The sequence below is a fragment of the Gobio gobio genome (assembly GCF_949357685.1).
Source record: "Gobio gobio genome assembly, chromosome: 12".
Lineage (NCBI taxonomy): Eukaryota > Metazoa > Chordata > Actinopteri > Cypriniformes > Gobionidae > Gobio > Gobio gobio.
Window position 1 is genome coordinate 47,314,250 of NC_137105.1, and position 20,305 is coordinate 47,334,554.

Consider the following 20,305-nt stretch of genomic DNA (forward strand, 5'->3'; position numbering starts at 1 on the left):
TATCCCAGCGGCGTAAATACAATAACGTGAATGCGCACGTTAGAAACTATACAGGCTTGAGACGAGAGTCCGCTCAAGCAACACAAAAAACACCGGAACTTCCTTTTAGCCTAAAACCCATCAGAATGGTGCCAAAACCCCAATACATATTTAAAAGGCAGATTTGGTTGTGTACTTCAAGAACCTGCGGTCAAATAGAAGTCCAAACCTCTTACCTGCTTGGCTGGTTGCGATGCTGACGGCTGCAAACAGTCGCTGGGTACGGCTGAGGTCGGACACGCCATTCACGGCCTCGACCTCAAAGGTGTAGTTCGCGTGAGCCAACAGGTCGGTGATGGTGACATAGGTGTCCGTTAATCCACTCTGCTGTGGCGAGTAGCCAACGTTGCTCCCGCAAGGAAAGCACTCTTCTGGCTCCCAGGTGCAGCGGCGGCATATAATCCGGTACGTCACGTCGTTACGCCCGCCCGTGTCGGCCGGCGGGGTCCACTCCAGGCTGACGGTGGTGTGGTTGATGTTGTAAAGCAGGTTCTGAGGTGCTGATGGTGGCCCTGAAGTAAGAGAAGATTCTTAGATAAACATAAAAACCAAGGAAATACAAGGAATCCGTGCCCTTGGCAAATCCTGACATGCAATTATACTGTAACCTAGATACATAGAGATGTTATGCTCAAGAATGCTGGGGAGTTGAACTTGAGCGCTGCCAAGGTCGACGTAGACCAGGGATGTGACAGCAAAACAATAAAACGGTGAACAACCGGATACCGTTTGGAGGTTAAAAAAAACGTTAAAAAGATAAGACTGTCTTCCTCCTACTTGGTACTTGGCATTTTTGCAGTAGCGTTTCATTATCAAGCCAGGGAGTTATGAGTTTCCTGTAGAAAGAAAAGAGGTGATACAACTGGCAAAACCCTTTTTTTCTTGACTGCCAGGGTGACAAGGAGTCTAAGCCATGAAAGACAGGGAGTCTGAGTCACTTCCAGAATTTAAGAGTCAGATCATGAGCGAGTTATCGCCCCGACAATAGCAGCAGTGCAGGATTCCGCTCAGCCTACAATAACCAGCTCACAGACGGATGACCACAGTGGAAAACAACCCATCATCCTCTAATCCCCGCCAGTGCCAAGGAATCTGGCGTGTCTCATAAAGCAATGATTTATACTTTGCTACTTTTATCCAACCACCAAGCCCTTGCTTTTATCACCCTAATGTTTTCATAACGGCACCGCTGCCTGTTCAATATCTCTTTTATTAGAACTTGTCTTTGTGGTGGTCTCTCATCATGGCTTTGACGTTTTGGAGAGGTTCGATTTTTGTACCTCAAAATGAAACAGTGACCCGTATGTGTCCACTGGTGTGGAGCTAAATGGCCGTTTTTACTCCGTTCTCTAGGGGAGATGTACGATAGGCTCATGAAAGGGATTGCGGGATTGACAGCGGAGCAGGTTGGTAAACATAATGAAATGTAAAAGATTGTGGAAAAGAGCATAAACAATTAAAGTCACAATATGTAGTATTTTTGGATTAAAACATCCAAAAACCACTAGAACAATGTTATATATTTTGTTGACTTATATTATCCCAAATGTGTTAACCTCCGGTTTCATTTTGTAGAAACCATGGAAACACCAAAGACGCTTTAATATATTATGTGATTTATTAGACAGGTGAGCAACTACATTCATCAACAGAAAACTAATCATTGTTATACAGCTCAACACAGTTATTCTTATTGTTTATATCTAGTTTTCTTGAGTTACCGCGAGTACCTAGCCCAGAAATCTAGATGCACCCTAGTGGCAACAAATGTAATTAGGGTAGTCCAGCAACTTTCCGTTGGCTTGCGAGCTGGAAAAACCAAACTCTGGTCAGGCCAATCACATCGTGTATAGAGTCGGTGGGCGGGTATAACATAAGGAGGGCAGAGTTGCGGCGGTTCCACGAAGTTGGCGAACAGCGGTCTTTCGAATCCGCTTTGTCCGTGACTCTGAAAGACTTAGAGTTAAGCTTTTCTTTGAGAAAAGAACAAAGAACGGCATTGAAGTCATTCTTAAGAAAGGAAGATGTATTCAGAGTTTTGCCGACCGGATGTGGCAAAAGTTTAATCCATCAACTATCTCCGCTATAAATTTTGTTGACTTACATTATCCCAAATGAGTCCAAGAATGTTTAAATCCAGAGAAGTAAGCAATTTTAACCAGGACACGGAACGTGTCCATGCGTCGCTTATCAATGACATCATACCCTCTGTGTTAACCTCCGGTTTCATTTTGTAGAAACCATGGAAACACCAAAGACGCTTTAATATATTATGTGATTTATTAGACATGTGAGCAACTGTTGGGATACATTCATCGACAGAAAATGAATAATTTTTATACAACTCAACACAGTTAGTCTTATTGTTTATATCTAGTTTTCTTGATTTACCGCACAGAGTACCTAGCCCAGAAATCTAGATGCACCCTAGTGGCAGCAAATCTAATTAGGGTAGTCCAGCAACTTTCTGTTGGCTTGCGAGCTGGAAAAACCAAACTCTGGTCAGGCCAATCACATTGTGTATAGAGTCGGTGGGCGAGTTTAACATAATGAGGGCAGAGTTGCGGCGGTTCCACGAAGTTGGCGAACAGCGGTCTTTCGAATCGGCTTTGGCCGTGACTCTGGAAGACTTAGAGTTAAGCTTTTCTTTGAGAAAAGAACAAAGAACGGCACTGAAGTCATTCTTAAGAAAGGAAGATGTATTCTGAGTTTTGCCGACCGGATGTGGCAAAAGTTTAATCTATCAACTAGCTCCGCTTCACCTTCATCGTTGCTCTGGTTGGTTGTAGCGACAACCGTTTATCCCGCCCCTCGGATTGAGCCCTGCCAATGGTGAGTTCCTAGACCCAACATCTTGATGTGGGTCTGGCTTGTCGGGCTAACGAGTACCATATTTTACCATGCCTAACATGGATCTAGCTCACTGCAGTGTGAACAAGTGTCAGCCGTCGAGCGAACAAACAGAGTAGCATCATAACATAACTCTCAACACACTCAAATGTGTGTAATATGATAAAGCAGCGTTGCTTTCCCCCACACACACATGACCAGCAGAAGAAGCAGAAGCGCTTGTCTGACAGAATAAAAGCTCCACTGCTCTCGAGCCGTGTGTCACGCTCGTCTCTCATTAGCAATTGCTCCAGCGTCTCGTTTCGCTCACACCCTGCTTCATACTACAGTAACGTTCATAAATCTTTGATATATTAGCTCATCCATGAATATGAGTCCAGTCTGATTCTTTTCCACCGACTGAAGACAACAACTCCCATGATTTATCGAAATCAAGGCGTCATCGAGCTACGGCTTTGTTTTGAATAAGCAACCTCTAGTGGAAAAAATTACATATTGTGCCTTTAAATTTCAGGATTTTTAACTTAGGGGTATTGGACAATATTTTATATGTATTATTATGCATTCCTTGTATACTTTAAGCATACTAAAATAAAGTTTTATATGAGTGATGTCTGCTTGCTTTGTAGCTACAAAACACTGTCAGTGTGAACGCCCCCTTGAGTCGTGTATCACCAGTGCCGCCCGTCTGCAAAACTTGTTACATTTAGTAACAAAACACTTGTTGCATATGCATGAGGGGAAAGAGCAGGCATTAGAATTGTGCAAATGGTTAATATGACACTTAAATTTTGCTCCTCATTAAAGCTAATGGCACACACATCCATCCATATTCATCAAAGTAGGAGGGGAACGAGTGAACGGAGGAGATGAAAGGGCCACCTGTGGCAGGTGAAGAGATGTGCTGTCTCTCCATCTCTATCTTCTCTGTATCTCTCTCTCTCAAGCTCGAAAACACAACTTCACCTACTGATGCTAATGATGTCCCTCCTACTCTATTCCCCTCGGGGAGAGCCGCTCACACACTCACTCACACACACATACTCACTCTCATCCTCCTTGGGCTTTAGCATTTTATTTCTATGGTTACCTGTAAGAATAATAATAATACCACTAATGGCTCCATTTGGCAGGGCCTTCTCAATCTGCTCTTGAGTGGCAGAGATCAAGGGATTGTTTATCTTTAAATGGACAGCTGAGACAGGAAGGGACTCAAGTCAAGCTGTCATTGAGCATGTCTATTCAAATGAAAAGGTAGCAATGAATCACTATTCAAGACTCACCATGGAGAGGACCTACTGATTTAATTTTCAGAAAATGTTAAATAAAAGCACGCATCTAATAGCAATCCAAGATGTTGGTCTAATTTCATTATTTGAGGCTTTGTATGAAACCATCAATCACTTAACGGACAGCATTTTTATGGCACCTCCGAGGGAAAATGGTTTCAAGTGAGTTTTAGACACATCCAAGAAAATACTTAAAGGGTTAGTTCACCCAAAAATGAAAATTCTGTCATTAATTACTTACCCTCATGTCGTTCGACACCCGTAAGACCTCCGTTCATCTTCAGAACACAAATGAAGATATTTTAGTTGAAATGAAGCTTCGAAGCGTTATGAATCAGTGAGTCGAATCATGATTCGGATCGCGTGTCAAACCGCCAAACTGCTGAAATTTGGCGATCCAAACTGCTCATTCGACTCACTGATTCATAACGCTTCGAAGCTTCATGATGCCTTGTTTTGAAATCGTAATCACTATATAAGTCGTTATTTATGGTTTTTTAGGGTTATTTAGGCACAAAAACTATAACTCGCCGAGTTATTTTAGAACCACTGTAGTGAGATGGACTTTGTAACGACGTCTTTAGTAGGGGAGAGCAGGGACGAAAGTACCATTTTTCAGAAAAACGTAATTTTAAAAGATAATATTTTAGACCGATTTATATTTTTGCTGTGGTCAATAACTCACAAGTGTGGTCTATAAATAGCAGGTGGTATTTTGTACAAATGTAGAATGACTACAGTATATTTTCACTTTGAACATAAGCTGCACATTGCTACTTTTGACCCCATCAGGTGGGACGAAAGTAACACAACAATACAAGCTAGATTTTTTTGTGATACTCTTGTTTTTTTTTTTTAAACATACCTGACTATGACCATGTTAATATGTAACTGCAACATATTTTGTCCTTTATCTTTGCAAAATAAATATTAAATTACATTTTCATTGTAAATGTTAAAGTTTATCAAATGTTTCAAATGTAACCTGACAGGACAAACTTGAATTGTTTAGAATATTTTTTATTTGCAATGTAAATCTATTTGATAAGTTTTTTCTTCAACAGAATGAACAATATGAAAATTTAATTAAATTAAATTAGCATAATATGCATTATATATATAATAGCGGGACAAAAGTGACAAGTGTTACTTTCGTCCCGACAGGAAGTCCTGACATTTAAACACGATTTACTTTTATACTGAAAAACTCTGAAAAGACAAACCTTCAGGGTGTGTAACAGCACTAAATAACCCGTAGAATGATCATTACTGTGACACATGAAACAAGAAACACAACTTCAAAAAAAGACCCGCTTCATTAATTTACTTGACGTACTTGAAAACTGTATTTCGGACCTAACCGTGGAAAACAATGACGGAATCACGTGATATTTGGCAGATCCGTCAAGGGTTGTGTGCTGAACGTGCTGTCATAACTTGAAATGCAAATGTAATCAAGGGCTCTGAGAAAATCGCTTTGTTACTTTCGTCCCGTGTTACTTTCGCCCCGGTTCTCCCCTACCTTTTAAGGGTCTTGAGAGTGAACCGTGCATTGAGCCAATGGAGGCCTTTCTGAGCCATCAGATTTCAACTAAAATATCTTCATTTGTGTTCTGAAGATGAACGGAGGTCTTACGGGTGTCGAACGACATGAGGGTAAGTAATTAATGACAGAATTTTCATTTTTGGGTGAACTAACCCTTTAATGAATGCAATAGAAACTTCTCTATTGCGAATGGATGTGGCAAAGCCATAAATCATTAAAAAAAAAAAATTAAATAGTAAAATGTATAAGTGGGATCATAGTTTGAATAAAAAGGACAATTTTACATTTATGTTATTAACATTTTCTTCAAATCTACACTGGAAAAGGCGGTAATACTTTAGTATGGGGAACACATTCACTATTAACTATGACTTTTGCCTCTATAAACTCCTAATTCACTGCTTATAACGGTAGTTTTTGTAGCATTTAAGTTGAATAAGGTAGAATAAGGCATTAATATGTGCTTTATAAGTACTAATCAACAGCCAATATCCAAGTAATATGCATGCTAATAAGCAACTCGTTCATACAGTGAGAATTTAACCCCAAAATAAAGTGTTACCAAAACGGCTAAAGCAAGACTTTCCTGTCAAGCGTACATCTGGCGTCTGGATGCACTGTTGTGAGCGTCATCGTCTGCTGGTTAACAACAAAATGCCCTCTGAGTTTCCCGCTCTCATTTGCTCTTTCACACACGAGTGCATATGTGTTTCTATATATGTAATCTGTCACCTCCTCTGCAGTCTGCGCTTTGAGACTGATTCTGCAGGGATGCTGGAGGAAGTCTGGGGGAAAACTGGGACAAATATCTGCCACAGACGGCTTCATGCTCTACACCACAAACCAAACTATTCTTTTAATGGATATGGAGTTTGCTTAAAGCCCGGGCACACTCTTTCACACTCAATCTTTTTCGCTTTCCCTTTCAACCTTCTTTTGAAATAGTTTTTTTTTAACCCACACTTTATAGATTGTATAGCCTTAAACCGCCCACAGTCTGTTCACAGAGTTTCTGATGAAGATTGCACACAAAACGGCAAACATTCCTGCTATTTTTCGGTTTTCTATACACAGCATGGGCCGTGCCATTTGAATGTTTTTTTCCACAATGGTCTATTGTTGTGGTATAATCTATTTCGGATAACCCCACCCTTAAATTTAACAGCAAAAAAATGTTATTGATCGCTTTATATGCCAGTTATTCAGTCTAATTGGGCAGTTTTTGACCAGAATGTTCTGTAATGTGGACCGAATTTTAAGCCTTATGTCAAAAGTCTGGCTACGTGAGCTACACGACAGTGATTTCAATATCCTTCCAAACCAAAGTGAGTTAAAGAAGGTTTTTAAAATCATCTCTGAAATCAGTAAAAATGTGGTCACGATTCTTACCCTAGCTGTTTTCCTGCGAGAGAACGCTAATTAGGTCAACCTGCTGATCCTGTGTGTGTGTGAGTGAGAGAGAGAGAGAGAGAGAGAGAGAGAGAGAGAGAGAGAGAGAGAGAGAAGCCTGAAGTCTTGGGCCAAGCCGTACTGGAGCTTAACTCAGGAATCCAGTTGTTATCTGTACTTTGAGCAGCTCTTGACTGTCTTAGTGCTACTCCTCCCAGTAAAAGATAATTCACGCTAAAAACCCTGTCATTTACTCTCCCCTCAAGTCATTCTAATTCTGCATCATTTTTTTATGTGAAACAAAAGGGGAATTTTTTTTAAATATCTTATTTTCAATTTAATGAAATTGAATGGAATTCAATAGTCTATACCAGGGGTTTTCAAACTGGGGTCCAGGGACCCTCAGGGGTCCTCCAGAAGGTTGAAAAGGGTCCCCAGAAAATTTCAGAGAATAAAAAGACAAAGCAAAAATGATTTAAGTCTATCGAACATTCTAACTGTTTCATTTCTAACCGTTTCTCTCCTTTCTAGCTGTATACACTTTTCAGAATTGTATATGTTTGCTTTGTATTATTCTAGTGTGTTTTTCTCACTATAGTCCCCGTTATCTTGCTAACTGGGGTTTTTAATGCAGTACGTAAGCTGCTTGCATACATTTATTGTGAAAGTTGCTTCTTCAGGTTTATACATCCATGAAGTATGGCCAAATTACGTTTGGAAACAAAATGTTGTATTTATAATGTCACACTTACTATTTAACAGTTTAAATGTTTTTTCATACATGAAAATATGGATTTTAGGAAGGGGTCCCTCATAAAAGGGGGTCATATTTGGGGGTCCTTGGCATTAAAGTTTGAAAACCCCTGGTCTATACGACTTTTGTCGGCCGCATTCGCGGATAATGTGGAGGCTCACGAACGACTGACATCCCTCTCTTTTCAGACAGAAGCAGAAGCATAAACAAATCATATTTGACTTACATGATTTAAAAGCTGACATTTCAACGTTTCTTTTCTAGTACTTTTCTAGTATTTCTAATATACTTTTCAAGTATTTGCTAAGTTACAGTTCATTTTCTGACGAGTATCAGAATGGACTTTATTGAGAGAGACAGAAGATTGCGCATCATGTTTGCTTTCTTTATTTAGCAAAAAGCACAATATTTTGTTTTTATTATGAGTGTACAAAAATGAAACGTAACATTTTTAAATTATGTATAAATTAGTATTTTGAGTCTTCCACACTGATAAGTAAAAAAGCGAGGTGGTTGCGGCGTCGCGACCGCCGACCCCTGTGTGTTAATTTCAAAGAGAATATTGACTTTCATTTTGGTTGTCACACAAAAGCTAACATGACAATGTTTTTGAAAGAAGTCTATTATGCTCACCAAGGATGCATTTATTTGATCAAAAATACAGTAAAAAAGTAATATTGTAAAATATTTGTTCTATTTTATTATATTTTAAAATTGTAATTTATTCCTGTGACGCAAAGCTGAATTTTCAGCATCATTACTGCAGTCTTCAGAGTCACATGATCAATAGTCTATACGACTTTTGTGGAAGTCATTCTTATATGCTGATTTGTTGCTCAAAAAACTATTCTTATTATAATAGCCCTGTTTCCACCAAAATTACCTGGAACAATTTGTCCCAGGAACTTTTTTCCCATGAACTCTTTTTTCCCCCAGACCTGCTGCTGTCTGCGTTTCCATCACGGTCTAAAGTACCACGAAGATTAGTCCGGTGACGTAGGACTGCGCATGACTTTCTAGTTCCCACTGGAATACATTTTATAAAGCCTGAACCTCGTTGTCGGTCCGTCTGTCGTATTTTTTAACTCCATTTAAACTCGTACTCCATCAAAAAGCAATCAACTCTTACTGCACGCACCGCAACAGACTTTTAAAAATAATGGTTGAAATAAAATGCTGCGTCGAGTCGACCAATCAAAATGCTGCGTGAGCTCAACCAATCAGCATATTCAGCACCCAAGTCCCACCCCCGAAAGTTCCTGAACTTTGAAAAAGTGCTACCTCGCGAGCAGGGCCGTTTTGAGGGTGAAATATTTACCCAGAACTTAATTTAGACCCCGGTTCCTGCAGTCAAAACACACCGAGTACCACCCCAAAGTCCCTAGATCCTGGGGAAAGTTCCTGTGGTGGAAACACGGCTAAAGTTGAAACTTTTTCATTGGAAACTGAACATTTTTTTCAGGATTCTTTGATGAATAGAAAGTTCAAAAGAACAGCATTTGTAAACATGTAAAACAGTTTACTGTTACTTTTGATCAATTTAATGCCTCCTTACTCAATAAAAGTATTCCTTTCTTTGCCACAAAGAAAAAAGAAAGTCAGAGTTGACATGAGGGTGAGTGAGTAAATGAGAATTTTCATTTTTGGGTGATTATCCCTTTAAGACTCACCCCAATAATGAGGTTCCCAGAGGGCTGCTACTTGTGAACCGTGTTTAAACCGTCCCGCCACTAATCCTTGATCTACAAACATGCTACCTGAACTTTGGCCTCACTTGTACCAAGCGCCAAGGGTAGATTGAGGGCCGGAGCCGGAGAGAGGTGGGCGAGAGAGGCTGGTTTTACTACTGTACTTCTGTCCCTTAGCAACTGTGGGAAAAAAGGCAAGTCTCACCCTCAGGGACACGTCAACCAACGGAGGTGATGATTCCAGGGGGTTGATGGGAGCTGAAAAGACACTATGTAGGTTATGCGCTCTCACTTTCTCTCTTTCTATTTCTCTTGCTTCTTTTCTCGCTTTTTCAATGTCTCCCGCTCTTCCTTTTCCTCTTTTTCTCTCTGTCACAAAGCCCCGCCCGTTCCAGACCTTCGCTAGTGCTGACACCCCGCGCAGCTGTCGAATGATCGATGTCATCTCTGAAAGCTGTCAAGAACTCCCCTCTTTTATTCTATCTAAAAAGAAAAAAATATGCAGCAGGCTTGCCTTAGTATTGCCTCTTTATCTTGGCACCTCATAGGTAAACCGAGTGGATTTATGCCATTGGGATTAATAAATAAGTGAATATTTCTGTACAACTTTGTGCTTGAATATTAAGTGAATATTTATTCCTTTCACTCTGTAAATCTGAATTTCATTAAGCCAGCTCTTAATCCGTGTTCTGAGGAACTGAGTGCGTATTGACAGAGCTTAAGATTGGGTAGGTTTACACCTCGCTCATTTAAAAAGCTGTCCATCAGGGTGTTTATTCAGCGAATGTAAATTCACCCCCAATTACCATTCAGTTCCATACAGCTTTAAATCCAAAAAAAAAGGAAGGAAAGAAAGAAAGAAATCTTCATCCCAGACAATTGAGACGGCCACAATAACTTAATCCCGAGATAATTAAGACAAGTCTGGTGAGGAGAGCATTTCCAATGCACAACACTTCAAAAGAGGCGCGATTTATGTTTGTTAAAAGTTTTTTGTTTTACCCCCTTGATTAGCATCTTTTCCCTCTTGTCACATCCTTATTATCCCAAAATCCTGCCACATCCTCTTGAGACGATTTAGAAAACCACCCCCCTTCATTTGTGTATCTGAGTTGTATCTCTTAATTAGCGTTGCATGGTGACGGCACTGTTGTTCTATCCATTTACTATTTACCATATTTACTACTTTACCTTCTACATTATGCTTTTTAATAGAAGTATCTTATGCTCACCAATGCTCAATTTGATAAGAAATACAGTAAACACACTAATATTGTGAAATAATATTATTACAATTTAAGATGTTTTCTATTTTAAAATATTAAAAAAATATTATTATTTTTCTCCTGTGATGTAAAGCTGAATTTTCAGCATCATTACTCCACTCTTCAGTGTCTCATGATCCTTCAGAACACATTATAATATGAGGATTTGGTGCTAAAATATATTTATTAGTATTATCAATGTTGCACTGCTTACCGTTTTTGTATTTCTACATGAATAGCAAGTTCAAAGTAAAGTTTTTATTTAATATAGAAATATTTTGTAGTATTATAAAATATTATTTTTGATAAATTTAATGTTTCCTTTCTGATTAAAAGTATTTTTTTTAATTAAATAGTAGTATATATGTCATCTCTGTAGTATCTCTTATGCAGTACTTATGCATCGCATTTAAGAGCCATTTAAGTGTCATCTTCATAACTCATTTGATATATATATTATATATATATATATATATATATGTATGAATCATCTTTGAAATGAGGCCCACTGCATTTCCACATTGTACAACTCGCATAATTCACCATTCATTAGCCTTCTGGAAGCCATAGATGACTCTTAATCCTTATATTCTGTGTGCATTTTGCAGTAAAGTCAGCATTTTTATGCCCAACACAGCCAAACTGTGGTCAGGGTAGAAAAAGATCTGATGTGTACTTTGAGGGAAAGAGAAAGAAGGCAGAGAAGAGGAAAATAATTGTGTGGTGAATGTCAGGCCTGTTTCTCTTCTTTGTTCTCTTATTGGGGGGCAATGGCCAACAATCTAGTCTAAATCACTTCTTGTGAGATCATCTCTTTAGTAAGGCAGCGGTGAGACACATTTGGGGGAGATACTGTAATGGAATAAAGTGGAAAGTACTGTAGAGGTAAATGGTAGTGCATGATTAATGCATGACATGTGTGTTATCATAGGATAAGCTGCACATTTATATCACAATATGTTTCTCTCATCTACTCAAATTCACTTGTCATTCTCTGTTGTTATTGCAGCATCATAACTGCACAATTAACCAAATTAAAATCAGCACCTGATGGCCTTGTGCGCATATTAAATGCAAAAGAAACTGTGATATAATGCAGTGCTCTATCTTGTCATACGCTACATATACTGAGCATGCAAGGGACTCAGGATACTGTTTTCAAAGAGGTTCACATTTTGCAATATGTGCTTGCTCAACATAAACTCCTTTTTTATTCCGTTTGAATTGTGTCTGTGGAGTGGTTTGCTGATAGCATGCATTGTGAACCCAGTCTACTGTATATTATATAGTCTACTGTACTATATATATAATATTATTATTATTATTATTATTATTATTATTATTATTACAGAATTGAATTTAGTAGTATTGTTAATATAGTTACTATTATTAAGTATTATTAATAATAATACTAATAATTAGACAATATTACAATAAAATAAAACACAAATAAACAAATGATTGTAAAAACGTAACTATGGTAAGAGTAATTTCTATGGGCAGCAGAGCGAGGGCAACACATAACCAAACTGTACAGGCTTAATCCTTACTTTAACACACTCTCTCCATCTCTTTGTCTTCAGGAAGTAGAGCACATCCTGTGATTTTACCTGATTGAACCTGTCCTTGAGCATATTTCCAGGTAGATCGACTCGCCCTGAACTCCCTCCCCACCTCTTTTCACCCTTGTCTGGCCTCTGTAAATAAGTCATCAATGGCTGAGGAATAACTGTGCTATTCATAAAGAGAGATGGCCGAGGAGAGGAAAGGAGAAGACAGGTGGTTATTAGAAGGGAGGGGAGGAGAACATAAAAAAGAGACGGAGAGGAAAGAACTGCTGAGACCTGCTTCCGTTAGTTCTGACTGTCATTATCAGAAACTTTATGCGTCATGCATAAAAATTAATAAATGATTAACCAACACTTTAAGACTGGACTATCATGTCTTATACTTAAATACAGTTAGAACTACTAAGCAATTAAAACTTTTTTTTTTGCCTCGGGCGCCAAATTAGCCAGGACTATCTCAGTGCCCCTTCAAAAAACATAGGTGTCTGACACCCCTGGTAATTATAATCTCATCTAACAGGAAGCCGACAATTGCTTGTCTGATCCTGAGCTGCTAGTGAGTGAGAACGAGACGTGCCAGTCTGAGGTCATAAAGACATAGAGAAGGGAGGGAATGAAAAGTAAGAGGTCCAGAGATTGACAAACAGCTCACTCACTGGTGCAGGCGACAGAAGGGGGGTCGGAGAGGGCTCTGTAGTAGCCGTCCTCGCAGTCACATCTCCACGAGCCCTCTCTGTCGTTATAACTGTGCGCGGGACAACGGGAACACTGGAGATCCTGAGATGAAGACTTGTAGAATCCACGACCACAGGCTGGATGGTGATGGAGGGAAAAAGAGAAAGAGCATGGGGGTCACAATTTGTATCATTTGTATCACATTCATAAGGGGGGGGGGGGGTGTTTTACAAAATATGCCTTAATTGATATTATCAAGGACAAAAATGAGATTTATGGAGTACTAATGGAGACTGTTTAGCTTCTCAGATTCTCAGACTCTCATACGCATCTTCTCAAAGCATACATCTCAAAGTATCAAACTGTGCTCAAACTCGATTTTAATATGAATTCAAATAATTCTCATTCATCCTCTCAACAGAGATATGCTAACCATATGATGGTTGTTTTAAGCAAACATTTAACCCAACCGCTGGGTTAAAACAACCCAATTGCTGGGTTAGTCCATTTTCAACCCAACTTGTTTTTTTTTAACCCAGCATTTTTTTAGAGTGTAGCTAGTATTGTTATACTATCAGTAAAGCTAAAGAAAATAAACTTTCATTTTCTATAAAAATATTAGATACAAGTTTCAAACTTCTAAAATAAGTTTAACTTTAAGTTAAAGTACTAAAATTATTCAAATTAAAACGGAAATAAATTAAATGAAAGTTAAACTATAAAATAAAAAACTAAAATATAAAAAGACAATAGTTTTACAACAAAATTACAAAAACACAATTAAAGTAAAATTTTAAATAAAAATGAAAAAGCCAGTATCGTTATATTATCATAAACAGTATATAAATATTACTAAAATAGCCAGTATCGTTATATTATCATAAACAGTATATAAATATTACTAAAATAGCCAGTATCGTTATATTATCAGTAGTTGAAATTAAGTTGAAATAAAATAAACTATAAATATTAGATATAAAGCTTAAACTTAAAAAATAACTTGAAGTTAAAGTACTAAAATTAGTTAAACTAAAACTGAAATTAAATTAAAGCTATAGATATTTATATATTTAAAATAATAATAAACAACACTTTTACAACAAAAACACTAAAACAAAGTTAAAAACAAGTAAAATTCAAAAGAAAACTGAAAATATGAAAATAAAACTAAATTAATATTCAAAATATTAATAAACTATTTATTAATAAAAAATAATACTAAAATAGCACTGTTTATAGTGGGAATTTTGTCAACAATTGTCTCAGTAGACATTTTGCGAGTCGATACATAAAACAACTGAGAACTATGACAAAATCAGCCTCTGAGCAATAACATTTCCTGCTAGGTCATTACAACACACATTCAGTCGCTCATATGTTGCATCAACCAGAGGCCTAATATTCCTGATCACCCCAAAAGCACTAGCATGCCTGCTTTTGCACTACCTCTAGCAGTCAGAAATGTCCTAGAGGCAAGGTCACTGTGGAAAATAGGAAACTTAAATGGATTATTTCAGTATTTCACCTTTTATGAGGGGAAAAAAGGACAACCCACAGGCAGCCAGGGATCAGAGACAAAGCAGAAATTAGGGCCAGATCGCTTTAGGCAATGCACAAGAATCACCCTCACACGTTCCAATGACAACGAGTCATTTGCTCCCACGCTTTATTTCATATGCACATATGGGCTGAATTTCCAATGAAGCCCCATCATCATATATTGCTATCTGCATTATAATTAGACAACATTAAATACCTAATAAAATGACACACACACCCCGCCCTGTATTCAGTTTTTCCTGACTTTAGAAATCATCACCAGTAAATTTTGTGTTAATTAACCTTGTGAAAAGGAAAGAGAACAAATCTGGAGTGATTCCACAGGCCGAGGTATTTTCCTGGTTCACATCAGTAAGCAAAGAGAAATAAGCTATTTTCGGTTTGGCCTTTTGGTCGGCACTGCTGAGAGACACTAATCCACACTTAGCAGCTGTTTGCTTAAAACCCCTTCAGCCTAAAGAGGGCCCACATGATTTTTCTTAAACCCCAACCACGCCCGCATCCACAGGATAAATATTACTTTGTTCACAGCTGTGCATTTTAATGATTATTACCAGGGACACAACACTACGGATTTTCAATTCCAAACGCAGTTTTTATATCTCAAGCAGTTGCATTATTGTTCCAGGGCCTTCCAAAAGGAGGAAAAACACTGCAGCTTTCCGTGACAAGACTAAAATGGAGATTGCACAGGAGGTCGGCTGATTTCCTCATTTTAAACACCACCTTATTGAGATGGGGGGTGGCTGAGGGATACGGTATCCCCATTTCAGCTACATGAAAGCCCTGTCACTGTGTATTTAGCTCAGAACCATAGCATGGTGTGGCCGTGCAACATAAAGAACAAGGGCCTTCTGAGGCTGAGAAGAGGAGGAAAGGGATGTGATTTTATCTGGGATCTTTCTCAACTAGTAAGGACTTGTAATTGAAAGCAGCAAATCTACTTCTTGGTTGCAAGGAGGTGGTGCTAGCAAAGTGTACCGTGAAATGGTCATGGTTACAAGAAAGGGGTATTCAGGGTTTGTTTGTTTTTTAGGATTCATTTCATTATATGTATACTCATTTTCATTGTGTAAATCAAGCCTTTAATTTACACAAACAATTACTACACCAAAATTTTGTTATAAGTCGTAAACTACTTAAAAAGAGAGGAAAGGAAAAGGAAAAAGAACAAGGAAAGAAAGAGAGAGGAAAGGAAAGGAAAGGAAAGGAAAAGAAAGAGAAAGGAAAAGAAAGAGAAAGGAAAGGAAAGGAAAGGAAAGGAAAGGAAAGGAAAGGAAAGGAAAGGAAAGGAAAGGAAAGGAAAGGAAAGGAAAGGAAAGGAAAGGAAAGGAAAGGAAAGGAAAGGAAAGGAAAGGAAAGGAAAGGAAAGGAAAGGAAAGGAAAGGAAAGGAAAGGAAAGGAAAGGAAAGGAGTAACAAGAAAAGGAAACACAAGCAAAGGACAGTAGAAAGGACTAGGGCTGGGTATTGCTCAAAATCTTTCGATCCGGTGCCAATTTCGATACCTCAGTTTCGATACCGGTTCCTAACGATACTTTTTTCGATACCATATGTTTTAAAATCCATTTCAACATCAACAAAAATACATTAAAAACAAAACTTTTATTTTTCACCTTAATTAAAACAAATTCTGGTAACACTTCTCACTCAGGGTAACATTATTAATAAAACTGGTTGTGCTTTTTGTAAGGGTGCTCCGATCAGGATTTTAGGAGCCGATCACCGGACGTCGATCACAGGAAGCACGATCACCGATAACGATCTATTTGAAGCCTTCTTTTTATCATGTAGAATTATTTATAGGGAATTTTACAGACATTCATTCAGGGCCTGAAATTTATTTCTGACAATGGGGGATACTCAAATTTTTCGATACTCATAGTATCTGAGTTTTTCGTTCGATACCATAAAAGTATCGCCGTTCGGTGCCCAGCCCTAGAAAGGACAGGAAAAGTAAGGAAAAAGGACAGGAAAAGTACGGGGAGGAAGAGCAACAGGAATTGGAAAAGGAAATAAGCAAAAAGGAATAAGAAAAGGAAAAATTCAGGAAAGGAAACAAGAAAAGGAAATAAGGACGATAAGGAAGATAAACAGTAGAAAGGACAGGAAAAGTGAGTAAGAGCAACAGGAATTGGAAAAGGAAATAAGCAAAAGGAACAAGAAAAGTAACAGGAAAAGAGGAATGGAGTAAATGGAAAGATAAGCAAGATAAACAGGAAAAAGAACAAGAAAAGTAAGAAAACAGACCAAAAGAAAAAGACAGGAAAGGTAAGGTAAGGGAAGATGAGAAAAGGGAACAGGAATAGCAACGGGAAAAGGAAAGGTAAGGAAGACAAACCGTAGAAATGCCAGGAAAAGTAGGGAAAGGGACAGGAAAAGTACAGTGAGGAAGAGCAACTGGAATTGGAAAAGGAAACAAGCAAAAAGGTACAAGGAAAGAAAAGGAAAATGACAAAACAAAAAAGGAAAGACAAGGCAAGGAAAGGGAACAGGAAGAAAGGGAAGGGAAATGGAAGGAATGAAAAGAAGAAGAAGAAAAAAGAAACCCTTTCCCTGGTAAGCTGGCGTGTCTGTTAGTATTTCAGCTCTGAGCCCGCTCTGTATGGGGAAAAGATCCGCCCTGAGCCCGAGAGCTCAAGACCTGGCCACGGGCACTCGACGGCTCTCCCGTGAACACACTAAGATTAGCGCCGTCACAAATCACCAAAACAGGAGGACTCTCGACTGCCGACACGACTGCCTTTTTACGTCTCTGAAGCCGGGGCAGTTTATTTTTACATCCGTGCGATCAAGATTTGTTTATCACGGCGTCTGAGAGGCCCAAGTATCCTGGAGTTGTTTACACAAGCAACCAACCAGAAAATTAGGCCTCAAATCAAATGTAGCGCTGACACAGGGGCCCGTCTGAGAACCTGTCTCCACTCCACCTCCCTGCTTTTACTATGAGTGACATGCACAAACACGGCCATTTCAGAGGCCCAAATTCCTGCCCTGCCAACACAGAGACGTGCAAATACTGGCACTGAACTAGTCGAAAAAACACGCTACCGTTGTGCTAACGCACTAACCAGCCACCGCAGAGATAAATGATAGCTTTGTTTTCCCCTTCCTGACAGCTTTATTTCTGTGGGAGAAAAAGATGAGGCTTGCCCAATTATGCCTCCTTCTGCCATGCTGCATAATGTCTGCTAGCATGTAATCATGACTGAATTAGCGCTACATGACCCCATGTGCCAGCGGCTCTTGAGAGCATGGTAACCAATCTACGAGACTGACACTGAGACGATATCCTCCACTTAACTGCCCATTTCTGCTCTGAATTGAAAACATGTCCTGCCAACACAACCGCTTGGCTGCTAAATTGCCAAACGGAAAGGAAAAACACTGGCTTAGGCGGGTTTAAAAAGTTAGCACAAGGACTTGGTGAGCGTGAGCTTTATTCGAGCTGCCACGAGCATGAAGGCGAGCTAATGGGATGTGCTTGTTGACATGGGCACGCAGAGCAGGCAACAGCAACCTCATTTACTGCACAAAGAAATTAGTCGGCCCCTTAGAAACACAGGTTGAGGTTAAACAGAACAACAGAGAAAGAGATTAAAACAGCCTGACATTCCTCCACGAGTCTTTAGCAGGCGGCGGGTGCCAGAGTCAGTAATTTACCTTTCAGTGGTCAAGCCCTCTGGTACGGCTGAAGGGGGAAAACAGGTCTCTCGGCGTTTCTTACACAGCACTGGTAATGCAGGAAGTCTGCCACTAAAATATCTCAACCTCTAATATGATTCTCGCACAAAAAGCATGTACGTATCAGCATAATCTTTGGATAATGGTTAAGTTAAAGGTCCTCAAAACCTGCTTCAACCCTTTCTCATTTTTAAAGACAACCCAGAGGTAAAATTCAACGTCCAGTTGAACTGCACAGACTGCTGACTTGTCTAAAATTAGCGTATTGACTAGAAAATTCTCTAACAGTCCTCCCTCTAGGGAGACCGAGGAAATGTCCTAATCACAGGCTTTCCTAAAGCAAGTGCTGGTTTTTCTCTTGGTCTTGTGCTGTCAGTTGTTTTCTCTTGTTGGCTTTCTTTCGATGCATTTCCTATAAACTGGAAATACCAGTGCCCTTTTTCCGGACTGCCCTTTTTAGAACTTATTTTCTGGGTTCAGTATGGACTCGTGCTTTGCTACAGTACACACTTTGCACCTTCTGAAGTGCGCTTAAAGGGATAGTTCACCCAAAAATTTTAATTAGCCCATGATTTACTCACCCTCAAGTCATCCTAGGTGTTTATGACATTCTTCTTTCAGACGAATACAATCAGTTATATTTAAAAAGTCCTGGCTAATCCAAGCTTTATAATGGCAATGGTTGTTGCTCTGTTTTTAAAGTCCATCAAAAATGCATCTGCCCATCAAATAACGTGCTCCACGCGGCTCTGGGGTGTTAATAAAGGCCTTCTGAAGCGAATCGATGCGTTTGTGTTAGAAAAAATATCCATATTTAAAACTTTATAAGTGAAGTTTCGGCCGATTTTCCACAGAAGGCGATCGGGCTGGAACTTTACTTGATAAAGTTTTAAATATGGATATTTTTCTTACACAAACGCATTGATTCATTTCAGAAGGCCTTTATTAACCCCCCAGAGCCAGGTTCGATGAACAGGTGCATTTTTTATGGACTTCTGGATTAGCCAGGACTTTTTAAATATAACTCAGAGTGTGTTCGTCTGAAAGAAGAATGTCATAAACACCTAGGATGACTTGAGGGTGAGTAAATCATGGGCTAATTTTCATTTTTGGGTCAACTATCCCTTTAATTGTATTGATTGCGCACTTTTAGTGTACTTCAAATCTTAAAGGATTAGTTCACTTCAAAATGAAAATTTCCTGATATACTCACCCCCATCTCATCCAAGATGTTCATGTCTTTCTTTATTCAGTCGAAAAGAAATTAAAAAATTTTGAGGAAAACATTCCAGGACTTTTCTCCACATAATGGACTTCTACGGTAACCAAAATGTTGAAGGTCCAAATCACTGCAGTTTCAAAGGAAGGGCTTCAGAGGCTCTGCGTGATCCCAGATGAGGAATAGGGTCTTATCAAAGCGAAACCTTCGGTCATTTAAAAAAAAAAAAGTAAAATGAATATACATTTTAAACTAAATTGAACATCTTGCGCTGCTCTGCGACGTGCCAATGATTGCACAATCACGTTGGAAATGTCACGCTAGACGTAGGCAAAATTACCGCCCCCGTGTTTACAAAGCGCGCATGTGAAAACTAATACAAACGGCCTTTAGCCAAAAAAAATGTCAAACAATGATGTCAGACCATTTTGAAGTTGAAGATGGAGTGTTTTTTGGTAAAGGACGCTTGTATGCGCAATTATTGGCGTGTCGCAGAGCAGCACAAGATGAGCAATTTAGGTTAAAAAGTATATCCTTTTAGAATTTATTTTTTGAAAATGACTGATGGTTTGGCTAGATAAGACCCTATTCCTTGTCTGGGATCGTGCAGAGCCTCTGAAGCCCTTCCTTTGAAACTGCATTGATATGGACCTTCAACCGTTGGTTGCCATGGAAGTCGATTATGTGGAGAAAAATCCTGGAATGTTTTCCTCAAAAAACTTAATTTATTTTCGACTGAAGAAAGAAAGACATGAACATCTTGAATGAGATGGGGGTGAG

At 39.0% G+C, this 20,305-nt stretch overlaps 1 protein-coding gene across 4 annotated transcripts in view; it reads right to left on the bottom strand.

Moving 5' to 3' along the window:
- The window catches only part of epha7 (eph receptor A7), a 112,990-nt gene that overhangs the window by 76,676 nt on the left and 16,009 nt on the right, over positions 1-20,305 (bottom strand). For all 4 annotated transcript variants that reach the window (XM_079830448.1, XM_079830449.1, XM_079830451.1 and 1 more), the window contains exons 4-5: positions 13,045-13,200; positions 216-551 (exon numbers count right to left, since the gene is read on the bottom strand). In XM_079830448.1, coding sequence (XP_079686574.1) covers positions 216-551; positions 13,045-13,200 — 492 coding nt within the window. The remainder of the gene's footprint in view (positions 1-215; positions 552-13,044; positions 13,201-20,305) is intronic.